This window comes from Hylaeus volcanicus, unplaced genomic scaffold, assembly GCF_026283585.1.
Source record: "Hylaeus volcanicus isolate JK05 unplaced genomic scaffold, UHH_iyHylVolc1.0_haploid 12182, whole genome shotgun sequence".
In the NCBI taxonomy this organism is placed as follows: domain Eukaryota; kingdom Metazoa; phylum Arthropoda; class Insecta; order Hymenoptera; family Colletidae; genus Hylaeus; species Hylaeus volcanicus.
The window spans coordinates 1-15,943 of record NW_026533133.1 but is presented as its reverse complement, the minus strand read 5'-3'; the positions used below and the strand labels follow the sequence as shown (position 1 = coordinate 15,943).

General features: G+C 40.3%; 1 protein-coding gene across 1 annotated transcript; it reads left to right on the top strand.

Moving 5' to 3' along the window:
• The first annotated feature begins 6,009 nt into the window (after positions 1-6,009).
• On the top strand, positions 6,010-7,097 carry LOC128882772 (uncharacterized). The gene is made up of 2 exons (XM_054134501.1): positions 6,010-6,493; positions 6,574-7,097. Exons 1-2 carry the CDS (start codon positions 6,010-6,012, stop codon positions 7,095-7,097), a joined length of 1,008 nt encoding a protein of 335 aa, XP_053990476.1.
• The last annotated feature ends 8,846 nt before the right edge of the window (positions 7,098-15,943 follow it).

The following is a 15,943-nucleotide window of genomic DNA, read 5'->3' as shown; positions in this document are numbered from 1 at the left end:
AACTAATATGCTTTTAAATGATTTTTATTTTACCACGATAAATATTACAATAATTATAGTATAAAAATATTTAAACTTACACAAAAAGAAAGTACAACACATTCAGGAATCGAACACGGGACAGCGGAGCCACAGTCCGCCACCTTAACCGCTTGACCACGCCATTCGCTTGGAAAACAAGGTAAAGGCACAGATATTCATGGTACACTGGTACACATGGTATAGATTGATCTCGATTTCTTCAAAAACGGGGGCCTATCTAAAAAAAAAGTCGAAACACGGAAGAAATATTTTTCGATAAAGAAGGTCTGTACCAAATTGTTAGGCAAACTTACAACATATAAAACAAAATCTGTTAAATATTTTACTTCGTATTTAGTTTTTGTATGATATTTTACAAAACAATCCCCGAGATGGATTCTCAGTTTGTTAGGGCATGTATCATAATAATATGAGGTTTCTCGCCTGACGCCAGGTTTATTACGGCCATAGCAAACCTTACAGTCCCTCTTCACCTCTTTCAAAACAATATGAAGCTTTCTATTTAGCAGAGACTCATCGCTGTTTGGTCTCGCCGCTTGATCGTGATGCTAAGGATTAAAATATGCGTTCTTGAACGGGTAATTTATGTATGCCAGAATAAATTGTTTATTTACCTATTTAAATAATTTATTTTTAAAAAAATATTTTTTTTCTTAATTTATGTTAATAAATATTCTTTCTCTAAAAAGTATAAAATAAGAATAAAAAAAATACACAGCAGTTTGGGATCGAACTAGCGATATCTTATGTACGATACTACGATCAGTGATACCAGCCAGGCCAAGTTTTTTCGCCCATGTACTGCCAGAATGACCGTCGTATCCAGGGTAACAGGTGTGGGGTGCTATGGCTATTGTGGCTATGAGTGCGAAATCATGAATATATTTGTTCTTATTATTTATATATTGTCTATAATTATATATTGTCTTTATATATTGTCCTACATTTGTCCATAAATCATAAATATATTTGTAAAATTATGCAGGGGTAATTAAGATACACCTTTTTAGTCGTGCGTATACTTCATTGATGCTATGTTCGCTGCGCGTGCGCGAAATAACCCGGCCCGACTACGATATCTGCGAACCAAGTCGAAAAGGGTGTTTAGATGGTCGACATGGTAACAGAAAGGAAGACGACGACAGCGCTGCGGTGGAAAGCACGATATTGAGGCAGCCATGTTGGCATATGAATCGTCTCAATCGTAGCGACACCACCAATGTAATTTTATGAGGTGAGGAAGCAACCTTTTTGGCTGATTTTTTTTCAAACTGTTCCTTGTAAAATGCTGTTGCGGGGGACAGTTACAGATTTTTGGAAAAAGACCCACAAAAAATTTCTTGTTTTTAAACGTATTTTTAGCACGTTTCAAAAGCGAATTGCAAAATGTGTAACTGTTCCCCGCAACGGTATTTTATAAGGAACAGTTAAAAAAAAAAATCAGCCGGAAAGGTCGCTTCCTCGCCTCATAAAATTACAATAACTGTTTGGAAAATTGCAAACGTTTGACATCATTCTGTCTTTGTCTCTCCTCTGATTGATGTATCTCCCTCTCTGTCACAGCATCATTAGAGAAACAAGGATCTATCTATCCTTGTCCCAGAGCTTCCTACTTTCTCCGCAACTGTCGCTGAAGTCAACTCGGAGTTTTGCTGGGTCTCCTACACCCTTAATAATCAATAAAGATCTAAGAACACAATATAACTTAACTACAGAACAAATAACACATATCCCATTCCAAACCAACTACTAGTCCAGATACCTAGCTCCCCTCACCATAAACAGTTATTGCGGAACGCGTCGTGCGGTGATAGGGAATTTTCTGACGTGGGTAAGGTGCCCGTGGAGCGCTGAACTGCTCTGCCCGGAGAGGCGCATGAAATAAAAATTCGAAATATTTTTAGGAAAAAGCAAAGACGTTTATTCAGTCGACTCGTTTGGTTTAAATCGTTTCGTAGTTCGTTACCAGAGATTCGATTACGATTGATCTCTCTGGAAAAATCCTCGCTCGATCTGCTGCTTCTCTCCCTTCTCCGGAAGATTCCCGATCCTCCCTTCGAGTTGTCCTGGTCCAATTGGGGGTTGCGCCCTACTCCTTCTATCGGTGATCTTCATCGATCTTGGGTCCACCCCCGAGTCGGGTGGAGATGGGAGTCGCGCGGCCATGATTGTGCAGGACTACATGTGAAAAGGGAAAACGCGGAGGTCTAGAGAGAGAGAGAGAGAAAACGCGCCAGCGAGACACAGCAATCCTTAAGGAAATTTATTACCCCCTTGAAGAAGTCGCCGGAAACGCGAACCGAGGTATAGCGCGAGTCTGCTATTTTCAAGGATCTTACGAGCTTGAACAAAAGCTAACTCGACTCGAATTCTAAAGAAATGCATTCCAACGGAAACGGCGATTCGACACGGCCTATAATGAATCTATCAAGTATTTTCAGCGAACGTTCCCTTTTCTCTCCTGACTTTCAACTTTCCCACGCTTGATCACCCACGTGTAATGTTTTAACAATGTACGTGGTGGTTCGTTGATTCAATGTGTTAATCCATATGGATTCCGCTCCTAATTTGAATATAAATATATACTACATGCGGTAGTGTTTAAGCTATTCCGCGTTGTGACGCTACATGCCATGAAGCTAAGTTCACGTGATAGCGTAACACAGTCATGCCTCCTGAAACACAATCAAGCTCTAATGACAAATCCTGGCTCGTAACTAAAGATAAAGCTCAATCCATACAACGCTAGATACCAGGTAGCATATAACAAAGAAATGGCACTTTATAATAACTAGACAATCCACTATACTTAACTAACTAAACTCGAAAAGACAAACCACTGCTAGGAACACAACTGAATAACTTCTAATCAAGAAATAAATAAGCAAAGTACTCCCTATCCAAACGATTAACTACCATTACTGTTATCCACATAACTAAATAAGACACTATAATCTACAACATAAACAACACACAGTAATAAACTTGAAGGAGAGTTTACCTTTCCTACCTCTTAAACCACCCCAACACCCCAATATCATGCTCACACTAAACTATGCAACCAGACAACCCATAAACAAAATAAAATCACCAAAAAAATAAATTAAAAAACAAAAACACATGAACCAATACCCTAATGATAAACTCCACCCCCACCCACTTAAACTAAACCTAATCACTCCAAAACCCAACCCAATCATCCACCAGAACCAACCCCTCTCAACGATAACCAACCTCTGACACTGAGATTATATTAACAGTTCCTATAACGAAATCACTAACTTAACACATAATATAAATACAAAACTAACATTCACAAATACCACCATTAACTCAATCTCTCGATCTATGGGACTCTCTAATTTCCCAAAATGGGTCAATCAATCCAATAAATATACAGACCAATCATATTAATCAGCCCATAACTCGTGAGCATTGCAAAAAACCTACCCTATACACCTCTGGGCATTAGTTAACCCTACAACAATAAAATGACACTCCCTAATAACAAAATAACTTGAAAACACATAACAAAAACTCTATACATCCAATTAACCAAAACGAAGAAAAACAAACCACTGCAAACAACCCAATTGAATATCTTCCAACTATAAGAAACGGAAAAAGAAAAAGAAAGAAAAAAATCCTCAACTCAAAATGGTCTCCTATATACTTAACCCAGCAATACACCAAAACTCCAAACACCCTACAAACAAATCCATAGTACCCTTACACCCTCAACAAAACGATCTCATTGAGTCATCTAAGTCCATAACCAAATAAAAATCCTCGAAGGAAACAAATAAAAATACCCAAACCACAACCTTAGTAAACAAATCCCCCCATCCATAAAAACCAACTCAACCACTCCACCAAATTTAACCCCATTATTCACTCTACCCAACCTTCCTCAACAATAACTAGTCTTCGTTATGGAGATTGCCCGAACAATCCCTATAATGAATCATTACTCTGCTCCACAACACAGACGCAAGTCTAACACTCACAGTACCTCTTCTAACTGAAATCCACGCCCCATGACCAGAGCGATCCTTAAATGAAGTAAACAGCTCAATAAAGACATAGACAATCGAAACCAACCAATCCTCAAATCGAAATCAAATATAAAAACCTACCTACAGACATCCAAGGGCATGAGTCCACTCTATAACAATAAAACTGCACCCCATAATGATTGATCGCACCTAGCTAATTAAAACCTAAGAGAGGCAAATTACTCTCAATACAAAACTAAATAAACCTAACCAAGAAATAAACAAATACAGAACCCCGGGCTCAAATACCCAATCACCAACTACTCCACACGCGAATAGATTACAAAACATCATGACAAATCCACCTACCCATCAATATTCAAATTTGATGTTACCCTGATATCTCCAAAGCCGTGTTCCCACTAAACTAATTAGGCCTGTTAATCCGTAAACAAAGTAAACTATAAAATAAAATTTAGAAATAATATAAAAGAAAGAAAGACCTAGGTCCGGATTAGGTCTGGATTAACAACCACCACAAATAAGGAGAAGCCAGCCTTGTCAAGTAATTCTAGCTTACAAAGAAACGGTAAGATTATACAAATTACTAGAGATCAGGCCCCACGAAGCACTGGGCACTTTGAAAAACGATGAAGACGAATATACAAACAACAACGAAGAGATAATTTTAACGTTAATGAGAACTCACTTCCCCGGGTTCTATGAAACGAACACAAACAGCATCAACTCAACGAATCCCCAACAACAAGCTGACTGGGCCACGGCCAACAAAATTATAAACGCTGAAAAGCTAAAATGGGCAATAAACTCCTTTCAGCCTTATAAAGCTCCAGGCCCAGATGGGATCTACCCAAAAACCCTGAAGATGATGGCCACAAACGAAGAAGAAAGCAGGTATCTGCTAAAAATAATCAGAGCAAGCCTATCTCTAGGCATTATACCAAATAGTTGGCAAGGTACAAAAGTGGTATTCCTACCGAAACCAGGCAAGAACGACTATACAACACCAAAAGCGTTTAGATCGATTTGCCTAATGTCAACTACCCTCAAACTCACCGAAAGACTAGTTGACAGACACATCAAGAGTGTTAATCTAACGATAAAACCCCTTCATAAGATTGTAAACTACATGGAAACAGCCATCAAAGACAAAGAAATAGTAGTGGCATGTTTCATTGACATAGAGGGTGCCTTCAACTGCACCCCCACAGAAGTGATGATCCAAGCCCTACACGAATTCGGCGTCGAAACATGCCTGATAAAATGGATCAGACATATGCTATAGAACCGCAAATTGATTAGCAGCAGAGGTGTAACAACGATTCAAGATACCGTCCAAAGAGGCTGCCCACAAGGCGGCATCTTATCACCATTACTATGGTGCATAGCGGTAGACAGCCTTTTGTACGCACTCGAAGATAACGACGTTAAAGTAATGGCGTATGCGGACGATGTGGTCTTTATGGCCAAAGGGAAGTACATGACGGAAATCAGATCCAAGGCTGGTGCGAATCCGTAGGATTATCCGTCAATCCAGATAAGATGGAAACCATGATGGTGACCAGGAAAATAAAAAGGGGGGGGGGCCCCCCCCTAGGCGTGCTAGAATTAGCCAATAAGAAATCGAATCTCACCAGGAAAGTGAAATACCTGGAAGTGAAATACCTGGATTTCGTTTCATAAACGAAAATTTAACGTGGAAAGAACACGTCTTCACCAAAGTAGCTGCAGCCAAAAAGAATTTGAACCTACCAAGAATAAACTTCGGCAACATCGTATGGTGGCAAACCTCGAATATGATAACAGCCACTACTAAATTAGACAGCATACAGGGCACTGCCCCGAAAAGAACCTTCGGTTCACTTAAGACAACGCCAACAAGAGCCCTAGAGGCAATAGCTAACAGTTCTTTCAGTTCTTCAGCTTAGACATCAAAGTCAAAGAACTAGAAATGAAAACAGCCATGAGACTGCATGGCTGGGGTCATTGGGAAGACATAGGAACGGGCCGCAGCCAAGTTATAGAGCAAAATGGCAATGAAACCATAAAAGAAATGTACTTGATGCCGAAAGATAGATTAATAACAGAACACATCTTCGAAAAAAGATACGAAACAAGAATAGACAACCTAGAAGCATGGAACACCACCAAACTACACAATGAAAACGACATAGTGTGGTACACTGACGGTTCTAGAAAAGATAACCTTTCCGGCGCAGGCTGGTACTGCGGGAAAGGAATGACTAGCGAAGGCTTCAAACAACTTGGAAAATACAGGACGGTATACCAAGCCGAAGTTATAGCCATCTCTGAATGCACACAAGAAATGATCAACCTCGATACAAATAACAGAAGAATAATCATATGTACCGACAGCCAAGCGGCTATCAAAACACTAAACAAAGCAGAGATAACATCAAGAATTACCATAAAATGTAAAACAAGATTGTGAACACACTCGCTAGAAACAATAAAGTAAAAATTCAATGGGTACCGGAACATAATGGCATAATAGGCAATGAAAGAGCCGATAGACTAGCCAACAGGGGCTCCGACGAACCCCCAATAGGCCCAGAGCCGATTATCCCATTACCAGAAACAGCTTACACGATAGAGATCGAGAAACTAAGAAACACCATGAAGAAGAGAAAATGGGAGGAAACGCAAGGGTGCGAGCAAGCCAAGACACTGCTCGGCACCGAAACAAACAACAACAAGAGAAGTAGACAGATACTTAACCTAAGTAAAGAAGACGCTAGGAATGTAATAAGCATACTGGCAGGACACGCCTCCTTAAAGGCGTACCTAAATAAAATAGGTAAATGCCCCAACAATGTCTGCAATCAATGTGGAGAAGCACCCGAAACAACGACACACATCCTATGCGAATGTCCAAGATTAATGATGAAAAGAAGTAGACACCTGGAACAATTCATCATCAACCCCGATGAAGTAAAACTATTAGAACCAAAAAAGATAGCAGCATTCCTCACAGACGTGAATCCATGGAGATTAGGCGATGACAACGAAAGAGAATGAAAGGGGAACCATGGAGATCCAAACAACTATCAGAAAATGGGACTCCACAGCAAACACCCAAAAACGGGAAACCAATGGAGTCCCGTCGATGCAGAGGATCACAGAGGGGAGCGAGGCTGGGGCTCCCTTCTCCTCTTTCACACCATTCAACAACAAAAAGGGAAGTAGTAACAGAAAAAGCAAGGGAAGTAATAATGGAGTGAACCCGAAGGAAACCTCGGATTGACATCAAAGCCAACCAGCGGTCCACTAGGACCATTATTACACACTAGAACAGAACGGAATAGTAAAGAACGGCACAGTAAGGCAACGAGAGGGGCAAGGGCCACGCACTGTCAGGCAAGCTGTCAGAGTAGAGAGCCCAAAATGCGATCGCGGACAGGCAACAATGCCAGAAAGCAGACATCGCATGGGCCCCCTAGGCTGTGTCCCCATCAGTCTCCGCTACCACACCGAACAAGAAAAATCCAAGAAAGTAATACGGCACGTCGATAGAAATATCGGCATGGCCACAACAAGGTTTATGGCACGTCGATAGATATATCGGCGTGGCCACAGTAAAGAGCGCGGCACGTCGGTAGAAACATCGGCGTGGCCGCAGTAAGGATTATGGCACGTCGATAGAAATATCGGCGCGGCCACAGCAACAGGTATAGCACTCTGGCAGTAATGGTAGCGTGGCCACAGTTAAGGATAAGTCCACTATCGTAGGAAAAGGGGTCACGGAACCACATAGATGGATCCACCGACTTCACGGAAGGGGTGGTGTCCCTTGCCATAGAACAAGGAAACAGTAAGGCAGGCACCAGACGGATCGAGGGGCGCCTCACAGGTAACTCCTACATAAATGACGGTGTTGGTGTTGGTGTTGGTTTGGACGCTCTTCCTCTTTGTTGCGACTTTGTTCCAGTCGCCGTTGTCCTCCGGCGACTCGTCCAACATGGCGACGTCCTCGGGCATGCTGGGTGATGTCGCTGGTTTTCCCAGGAGTGCCTTTGTCTCCTGTAGCCTCCGTTCGGCTGCTTCCTTCGCCTCCCTGATTTTTCTTTCTTCAGCGAGCTGCTTGAAGAGCTCACTTAAGGTATTATTCAAATTGGTAATCATTTTTAACAATTCATCGTACGACGGCTTGTCGTCGCTTGGTTCTTTTTCTTTCGTCTTCGCCTTCATTTTGGCGGTTTACGGCAACGCCGGATCCTTGCGCGTGGTCAACCTTGGCGCGGGGTTTAGCCTCTTCACATTTGATTTGGACTTGATATATTCTCTCGTGAGAGACGAGAGAATGATGTCGTCTGTTTCTATTTTTGTCCGTCGTAATAATATGTGACGGGTGAGCACTTTTCACTTTGTTCACGATTTTGGCTACGCCTTGTTGTGCTACACTTGTAGGGGATGCATCCCCTAATTCTTTGAACACTGTCTCAATTGTTTGTGTTTGGTTAATTATTATTAAAGCACTGTAATTTATACAAATCAACGAAGATTCACTAGCGTGTCACAAAAGTCACGTAGGCTGTCACCGTTAGCGGCACTTCACGGATCGGTAGCGGAGCGCACAGGTAATACGTCCGACCCTTGCGGAGGTAGTCGAACGAATGCCACGCTGCTTCTATGATACCTTCGATTCTTGTATGGTCGACACTCGTCAATCGCAATTTAGCTATATTTAAAAATTTATTTCTCAAAAATTAAAGACAGTCGTGCCTTCTCACTTGCAGAGATTGTTCTACATACCCTTCTTTACATATGAAAAAAATTTGATTAAAAATTTCGGGGGACACTAGGCGATGTCTCTTTGTAAGCTCGATCTCGTTCAAAAAGCGCTCGTCCGAATCGCGACCTCCCCTTGTGAGCTGTTGAACGTTTTCGAAACGGCATTTTCTCCGCGTCGCCCATAAATTATTGTAAATACTATCCGAACTGTGTTATATGTGGTATCATTGTAATCAGAAAAATGTCACAAATGTAATATTGAAAGTCTCGCTTATTCGGCTAGACCCTTAGAGCTCTTTCACACGACGATACGCGTATCGCAATACGCGTATGCGATACGTATGTGCTAGCAAGATACTTATGCGATACGTATGTGCTAGCAAGATACTTATGCGATACTGTATCCAACTAATTTTGTAGCTCGGTGTTGATCGTTTGTTTTTCAGTTAAACATATCTTCTCGTTTGAGAAACGCGCGTTCTTAGTTAGTAAAAACTTTTCTGAAATAATGGATGAGATTGAAGCTTTGTCCATTTGGTTTCTACATAAAAAAGCTAGCATAAAAGGAGAAAAGTTAAGAGAAAATATTGGGTTCATCCCATTAATAATATAAGAGAAGAAAAGGGAGCTTTTCATATTTTATTCGACGAATTCGACGATACTGCGCAGCGTCGTGTGAATGCTCGTATCTATTTCAATGTTTCGTCGGCTTCCCGGACACAGAAAAAGTTGCCGGCGGCTGACCAACCGCGGATATCGAAAATCAGTATCGCGATACTGTATCTCGCGAGAATCGCCGTCTGAACGCTTCCATAACATTATGTGTGGCATCGGTATTCTGCATACGCGTATCGTCGTGTGAAAGAGCTCTTACTTTTAGGTATCGCGGCATTACGCAGCCTACTCGTAGGCACACGGACATGCCACCGGGCGTTGCATGTATGAGTGTGTCTCGGCACGGCTGCTCGCCAGCCTTCATGGCCGGCACCATGCTGCCGAATATTGTTAATTATGACACAAAAGAGCAAAAATAGACTACCTATAGGAGCTTGCGCTCTAGTTTGAACATTTATCTAGCGGAAACGACTATTGAGAGGTCTCAAATTTGCATTGTCGAGACAAAAATAGGATAATACGGAACCCTTGCAGTTCCGTGTACGTATATAGTGTGGTGCTGTGTGAGTGCGTACTAGCACATATAAGGCACGGGAGTCCACTCCCTTAATAACCGTTTCTTTCCTATCTAAATAGATACAAATTCTCCCGTTAGAAATTCTAGAAATATATTTTATAGCCTTAGGTCCTGTAATGTTTCCAATAGCTCGGGCGTATTCTCTGATGGTGATGCCATCGATTGATTGTATAATGATAGCTTGATCACGTGTAGAGGTATATTCGTATTTAGTAATATTTGCGTATGAAGTTTTTTTTTTTTTTTGATTATGTTATTGCAATCATTAATTTCATTTTCTCGTTGGGCCCATTTTCATATATCAGCTTTGTGTCTTTGGATTGGTATTTGGGTTGTGCCATGGTATGCCTTGTGTACGTATACACGTACCAGAGCGTGAAGTGATGTTGGTGTTATCACTGCTCCTGCTCTGTTTTTCACCGACACAACACACACACGGGCACGAAACGAAATATTCGATAGTTCGCGGCACACGCAGACGGCATGCGGAATCAAAACAACGCTCTATCACGACAAGAGTCAGGACAAGACTCTTCGAGATATTTTGATAAAATAGATATCTGCATTTTAAACACGGACTGTTAATTCTTTAACATCCGAATACGTTTCGTATTATACGTTGAACCTGCGGATAACGATTCGCTCGCCATTGTTTACAAAACAAGATTTCAATAAAATATATTGCTAATAAGACAGTTTTACTACACCGAGATATGCTTGTCCATAATAGGGTTGATTGTGTACATAATGATATTAATCTAACTTCTGTAACTTTATGGATTGACATGCGATCGCGTTTCAGTTCGAAAGCCGACTGCCTTTTCGAGGTTCGTCACCTCGCAACGCGACCCGCTACGTACAGTTACTTACTTTAATATTTGGACACTATAGTTCTCCTGGACTTGTTTGTTTATATCTTCGTAAATTATCAAAATATTCGTTCGGTTGGTTTTCATTATATTAAATTATATATTATAGATGATAAAGATATCTAGAGACACGGTAGCGTCTCGACGCCAAGTATATGAAAAAATACCCTACTGCGTATCTTTTACAGGAGAGCAGGTCCATTCCATCTAATTTAACTGATAATCTGAATGTTATTCTGTCGAGACAAGAAATCCACCTGGCGCGGCCTGGGTCAAGGGCTGCCGGGGCTCTAAAGAATGAAAATTGAATTTATGTAAAATAAAGATTTAGGGCGCCAACCGATTTTACGACAAATCGGCAAACGGAAAATAAGACTCACTCAGGGTGGGTGAGTTGGACGACCCGTGAGAGGTAAGAAAGAGAGTAAAGTAGAGAATGAAATAGAATAAAGAAAGTATATTATTCAGGTAGAATGAGATTTTCCAACTTACAATATCTGTCGATAAATGGCTATCTACTGTCTATTACGGCTCATATACTACGCAGTGATTTCGCGGATCGACTACTTGTCGAAACACTTAATAATACAAGGTAACGCTCGCTATAATGATTCGGATAACAAACTTCGGAACAGTGTTCGATTCGGGATCCCGGAACAGAGCGCTAGGAATCGAACGCGATCGCACGTGTTCGACGCCGGTTCTCTTTGCGGGTATTTTGGCAATTACCATGCCTACCGCAGCGATCTTGTCGATAATTGAGTGACCGCGCTTTTCGAATGTTAAGGAGTTTTACTTTCTTGTCACAATTCTAATACAATAAATTATGCGTTAGAAATACTGGATCTCTTTTTTCATTTCTCCTGGCATCTTTAACATTTATACTTCATGCATCAAGCCTTTCTGGCATGCATTGTGCATACTTTTGAAAACTTAAAAGACTGAAACTGGTATTGAAATACAATAAATTGTGTGTTACAAATAGTGGATCTTTTTGTTCATTTTCTAACTTCATCATTAACATATAAATTTGTGACAATAAGACTTTCTGCCATGCATTATGTGTACTTTTGAAAACTTAAAGAGTTATTGTAATGCAATAAATTAAGTGTTAGGAATAATGGACATCTTTATTCATTTTCTCACCTCGGTTTCGTTATACCCTCTCCCTTTGTTTTTCTCTATTTAATTAAAAAAATAAGGTATCTGTTTATAAATCACAAAACCAACGTTCATTTTTTTATATATTTTTATTATATTAAAATATTATATTTATATCTTTGTAAAAAGAAGTGAAATCCCCAAAAAACTTCAAAAAAGTAAAAAAATGACGCCAAGTACATGAAAAAGTGGAGGATTCAAGGAGTTATCATAGCAAAATAAAAGATCCCGATAAAAAACTACAAGAAAGTAGAAAAAGATGCCAAATCGAAATGAGCTGCTAGTATATGAAAGTCCATTCCAATAAAGTGTAAAGGCGACACTGTGTAACACAATGTAAAATTTGGTGCTTTCCAACTGTGCGCAGCTAACATGCTGTGTTCAACAGTGCTGACGTTCAGACTCTAATGACAACTCATGTAAAGTGACTGTTCCGCACTTTGGCGGTGAAATGAAGAAGCTAAATAGCGTAACAGCCACAAACTGAGACTGTTTAAAAATTTGTCTTGATGTCCGCGGCCTGGAAGTCAAATGCTTGGCGTGGCCAGCTAAGTCATTCTCAGATCATCAAGACCCATACTTTCTCTCTCGCAGACTTTCACATAATTTGTCAATTTCAAACTCTGACACTAAGCGTATATTTTCATTGTATTGCATTTTCGAATATTTTTAAAGTCATTCATCGACGCTGATACCTTTCCCCCCTCAAACTTTCAGATAATTTGTCAGTTTAAAATTCTGACAATATGAGTACAATTTCATTGTTTTGCGTTTTAAATTAATTCTTATTCATTGACATCTTGTTATTGAAATGAAAAGAAGAATGGACCTCTATTAAAATCGAATACCTAACAAAAATTATTTCAAACATGCCTCGTCGTTTAAAAGATGTTATTAAACAAAAAGGCTTTCCTACAAAATATTAAGAAATTTAGTTTAGTTCAATTTAATTAATAAAAAATGTACTTAGAACCCTAAGTTTTGTAACTTGTCCGAATATTTGTGTAACATGAAAACTAGACATTCTTTCGTTAAAAATTTATTATACAATAATGTACACTAAGCACAAAGTAATTGCGTATATTTTTATCATCTATAATATATAATTTAACATACTGAAAAGCAACCAAACGAATATTTTGATAATTTACGAAGATATAAACAAACATTCAGGAGAACTATAGTGTCCGAATATTAAAGTGAGGAACTGTATGTCGGTTGTTTCTCCAACAATGCCCGTCTGTCTTGTGTTGCCAGGTTCTCAAATAAAAGTATTTCCACATTCGGCCTTTCCTGATGATTACGTCATCCTTGACGTATAGAATCTAAAACGAGGCGTAAAAAAAAACTAATAAGGATAATCCCTGTCGTGTCCGACACGGCTGCTACGCCCGGTAAAGCTAGTATTTCACGCCCTAATAAGATTTCCTTCCCGAGTTGATCGTTAGGAAATATATAGATTACCGTATAAAATTCAATTCCGTCTATTTCCACCTTTATCTTTGACTGCGCTATTTGCAAATCTACAGTATTATTAAACGCCATCATGGCTCTATCGATCTTTTCAGGCTCAAGTTGCATTTCGCGATCAACCCTTTTTTGAATCAATGAGCATTCGCTTCCCAAGTCGAACATACACTCTTTCTCTACCCAATTTATCAAACATGATCGATTGGGTCTTTTAATTTCCAGCACTTCGACTTTACTACAATACGCGTACTTAATGACAGCTTTAGCATTCTGATCGGCATCAAACACTGAATCCCCTTTTCTGCTCTTTCTGGACAATTACGCTTAAAATGACCTGGCTTTTTACAAACGTGACAAACTTTAAGCGCTTTCGTGTCTCGATTTATGGCCTCTCGGGCAGACGCCTGTTTATGAATTGCCTGCCTCGAATCTCTCGCACTATTGGAATCCATTGTTTCCTTTCCTTCTTTCATTTCTTTACTCTTACTAAACGCCGGGAAGATACTCAACATTTGGTTAAGTTTCGCAACCGTACCCAATTTGGCTGTCAATACCGCCGTTCGAATGATCTCGTCGTGAATATCGTGCGCAATTAAATCCACCACTTGGTGTTCCAGAATGTCTAGTTTTAATTTATTAATTTTCCCCAATTTATTGAAGCAATATTCTTGAAGGTCTTGTCCAGGCCTACTCTTATAAGCGGCAGCATCGTTAAACACACGCCCAAAACTCCCCTCCCCCGGGAATTGCGTTATAAGAGCTTGCGAAAATTCTTCCCAATTTAAAAAGGATTGCGTCAACCCACCATACCATCGTTTGGCATTTCCTCGCAATTTATAGCCGACTAAATATAATTTTACCTTGTTATCCCATTCGTACAGTATACCACAGTCGTTAATTTTCCCAATCCACTCAGACGCCGACAGGTTTTCAGCAGCTGGGTCGAATTCAGGTAAGAATCTCGTTCAGGAAATTATGGCCGCTCTCTCTCGTCGCAGAATTGGCAATTCCGGTCAACACCTCCGCAAGTCGAGCGATGTCCGAATCTCTACTCCTCGCACAGCTTCGTTCAGAGCTGCACCGATCTGTCCCTGGTGAATGGGAATCGTAACGCGATCTCCTATTAGCGACCTTTTGGTCGCTAAATGCGACGATGAACGGTTGGAACCACTTGAAAGGATCGATTTCTACGAGTCTTTGGGTCTCGACCCATGCCCCAAGGCTCTCGGGCACAGGGACTATTCCACACGAGCCTGGCTCGAACGCTAAAAAAAAATCGACCGTTTCGAGTGGTACGAAGCGAGACCACAATACTTCTTTTCACCGAGACCGTAGGCGCCTACCTGGGTTCGCTCAAAGGTTTGGGGTCAAACGGGCGATCGACTCATCAGTTTTTGATAAAATTGAATTCTTTATTCTTCATCGTACCAACGTGAACGCGATACCATTGGATTCCTGGTGTTCTCCTGATTAAAATGATATCTCACAACGCGTAAATCGTACTATTTTTAACGAAATAACTTTTCAATTATGCAATCAGATTTTGCATATAATTTCGTTAAAAATAGACCGATTTACGCGTTGTGAGATATCATTTTGATCGTAGAAGCCTCAAGAATCGATTGAAGTTACTTCCGCAAAGCTCCGATAAAAATTGTCGAGGTTGGTATTTTCAATTCTTTATGACATCCTCTTGTCGACCGCCCGTTGCGATGGTGGCGCATGGCCTTTTTCGGGACTCCGTGCTCGTTGTGCCAGCTCGCCTGGGTCCATCAGACCCTCCTGCCCGAGGAGTTGACACTTTCAAGCGGACATTGCCCGTGCTCGTCGCCCGAACTTGCATACATGGGAACTCGGCCTAACGTGTTCGGCTCCGTAAATCGGCTCGGATTTAAAGTATTTCTTAGGGTTAGAGATAGATTATAACAGAGAGTTAGGCATTTTAAAAATAAGTCAAGAGGGATATTAAAGCGTTTTAATTTTGAAAATTGTAATGCGTGCGCAACACTTATGGATCAAAAGTTGAGATTAGAGTTAAATAAGAAAAGTGATGAACAAAGACCAGTCAAACAATTAATATGGTGTTTAATGTATTTAATGCTAGGAACGCGGCCGGATAATAGTTTTGTAGTAAACTATCTTACTTACAAGGGACCATACCGAAGTCGAAATGGTCAATCTTGATGAAACTTCGTGGGGTTGTAGTTCACATCAATTCATTCGACACGTATTTTTTTTAGCTGCTATTATCCACTTTAAGGGGTTGAAATCAACCCTCAAATTTGTGGGTGCAGAACATATTTTGTTGAATATCTCGGAAACCATTAGAGATACAGGCTTGCCGTAAATTGATGAAATTTATGTTTTTAAACGACGATTTTGACGGTGTAAATAGATTTTCAAAATTCCCATTTGTTTATATAATAAGTTAAAAAAAAATA

Coding starts and splice junctions, on each gene's coding strand:
- LOC128882772 (XM_054134501.1), top strand. CDS start 6,010: ATGAAAACAGCCATGAGACTGCATGGCTGGGGTCATTGGGAAGACATA. Junction 6,494..6,573: donor ATCAAGAATTACCATAAAAT/GTAAAACAAGAT, acceptor ATGGCATAATAG/GCAATGAAAGAGCCGATAGA.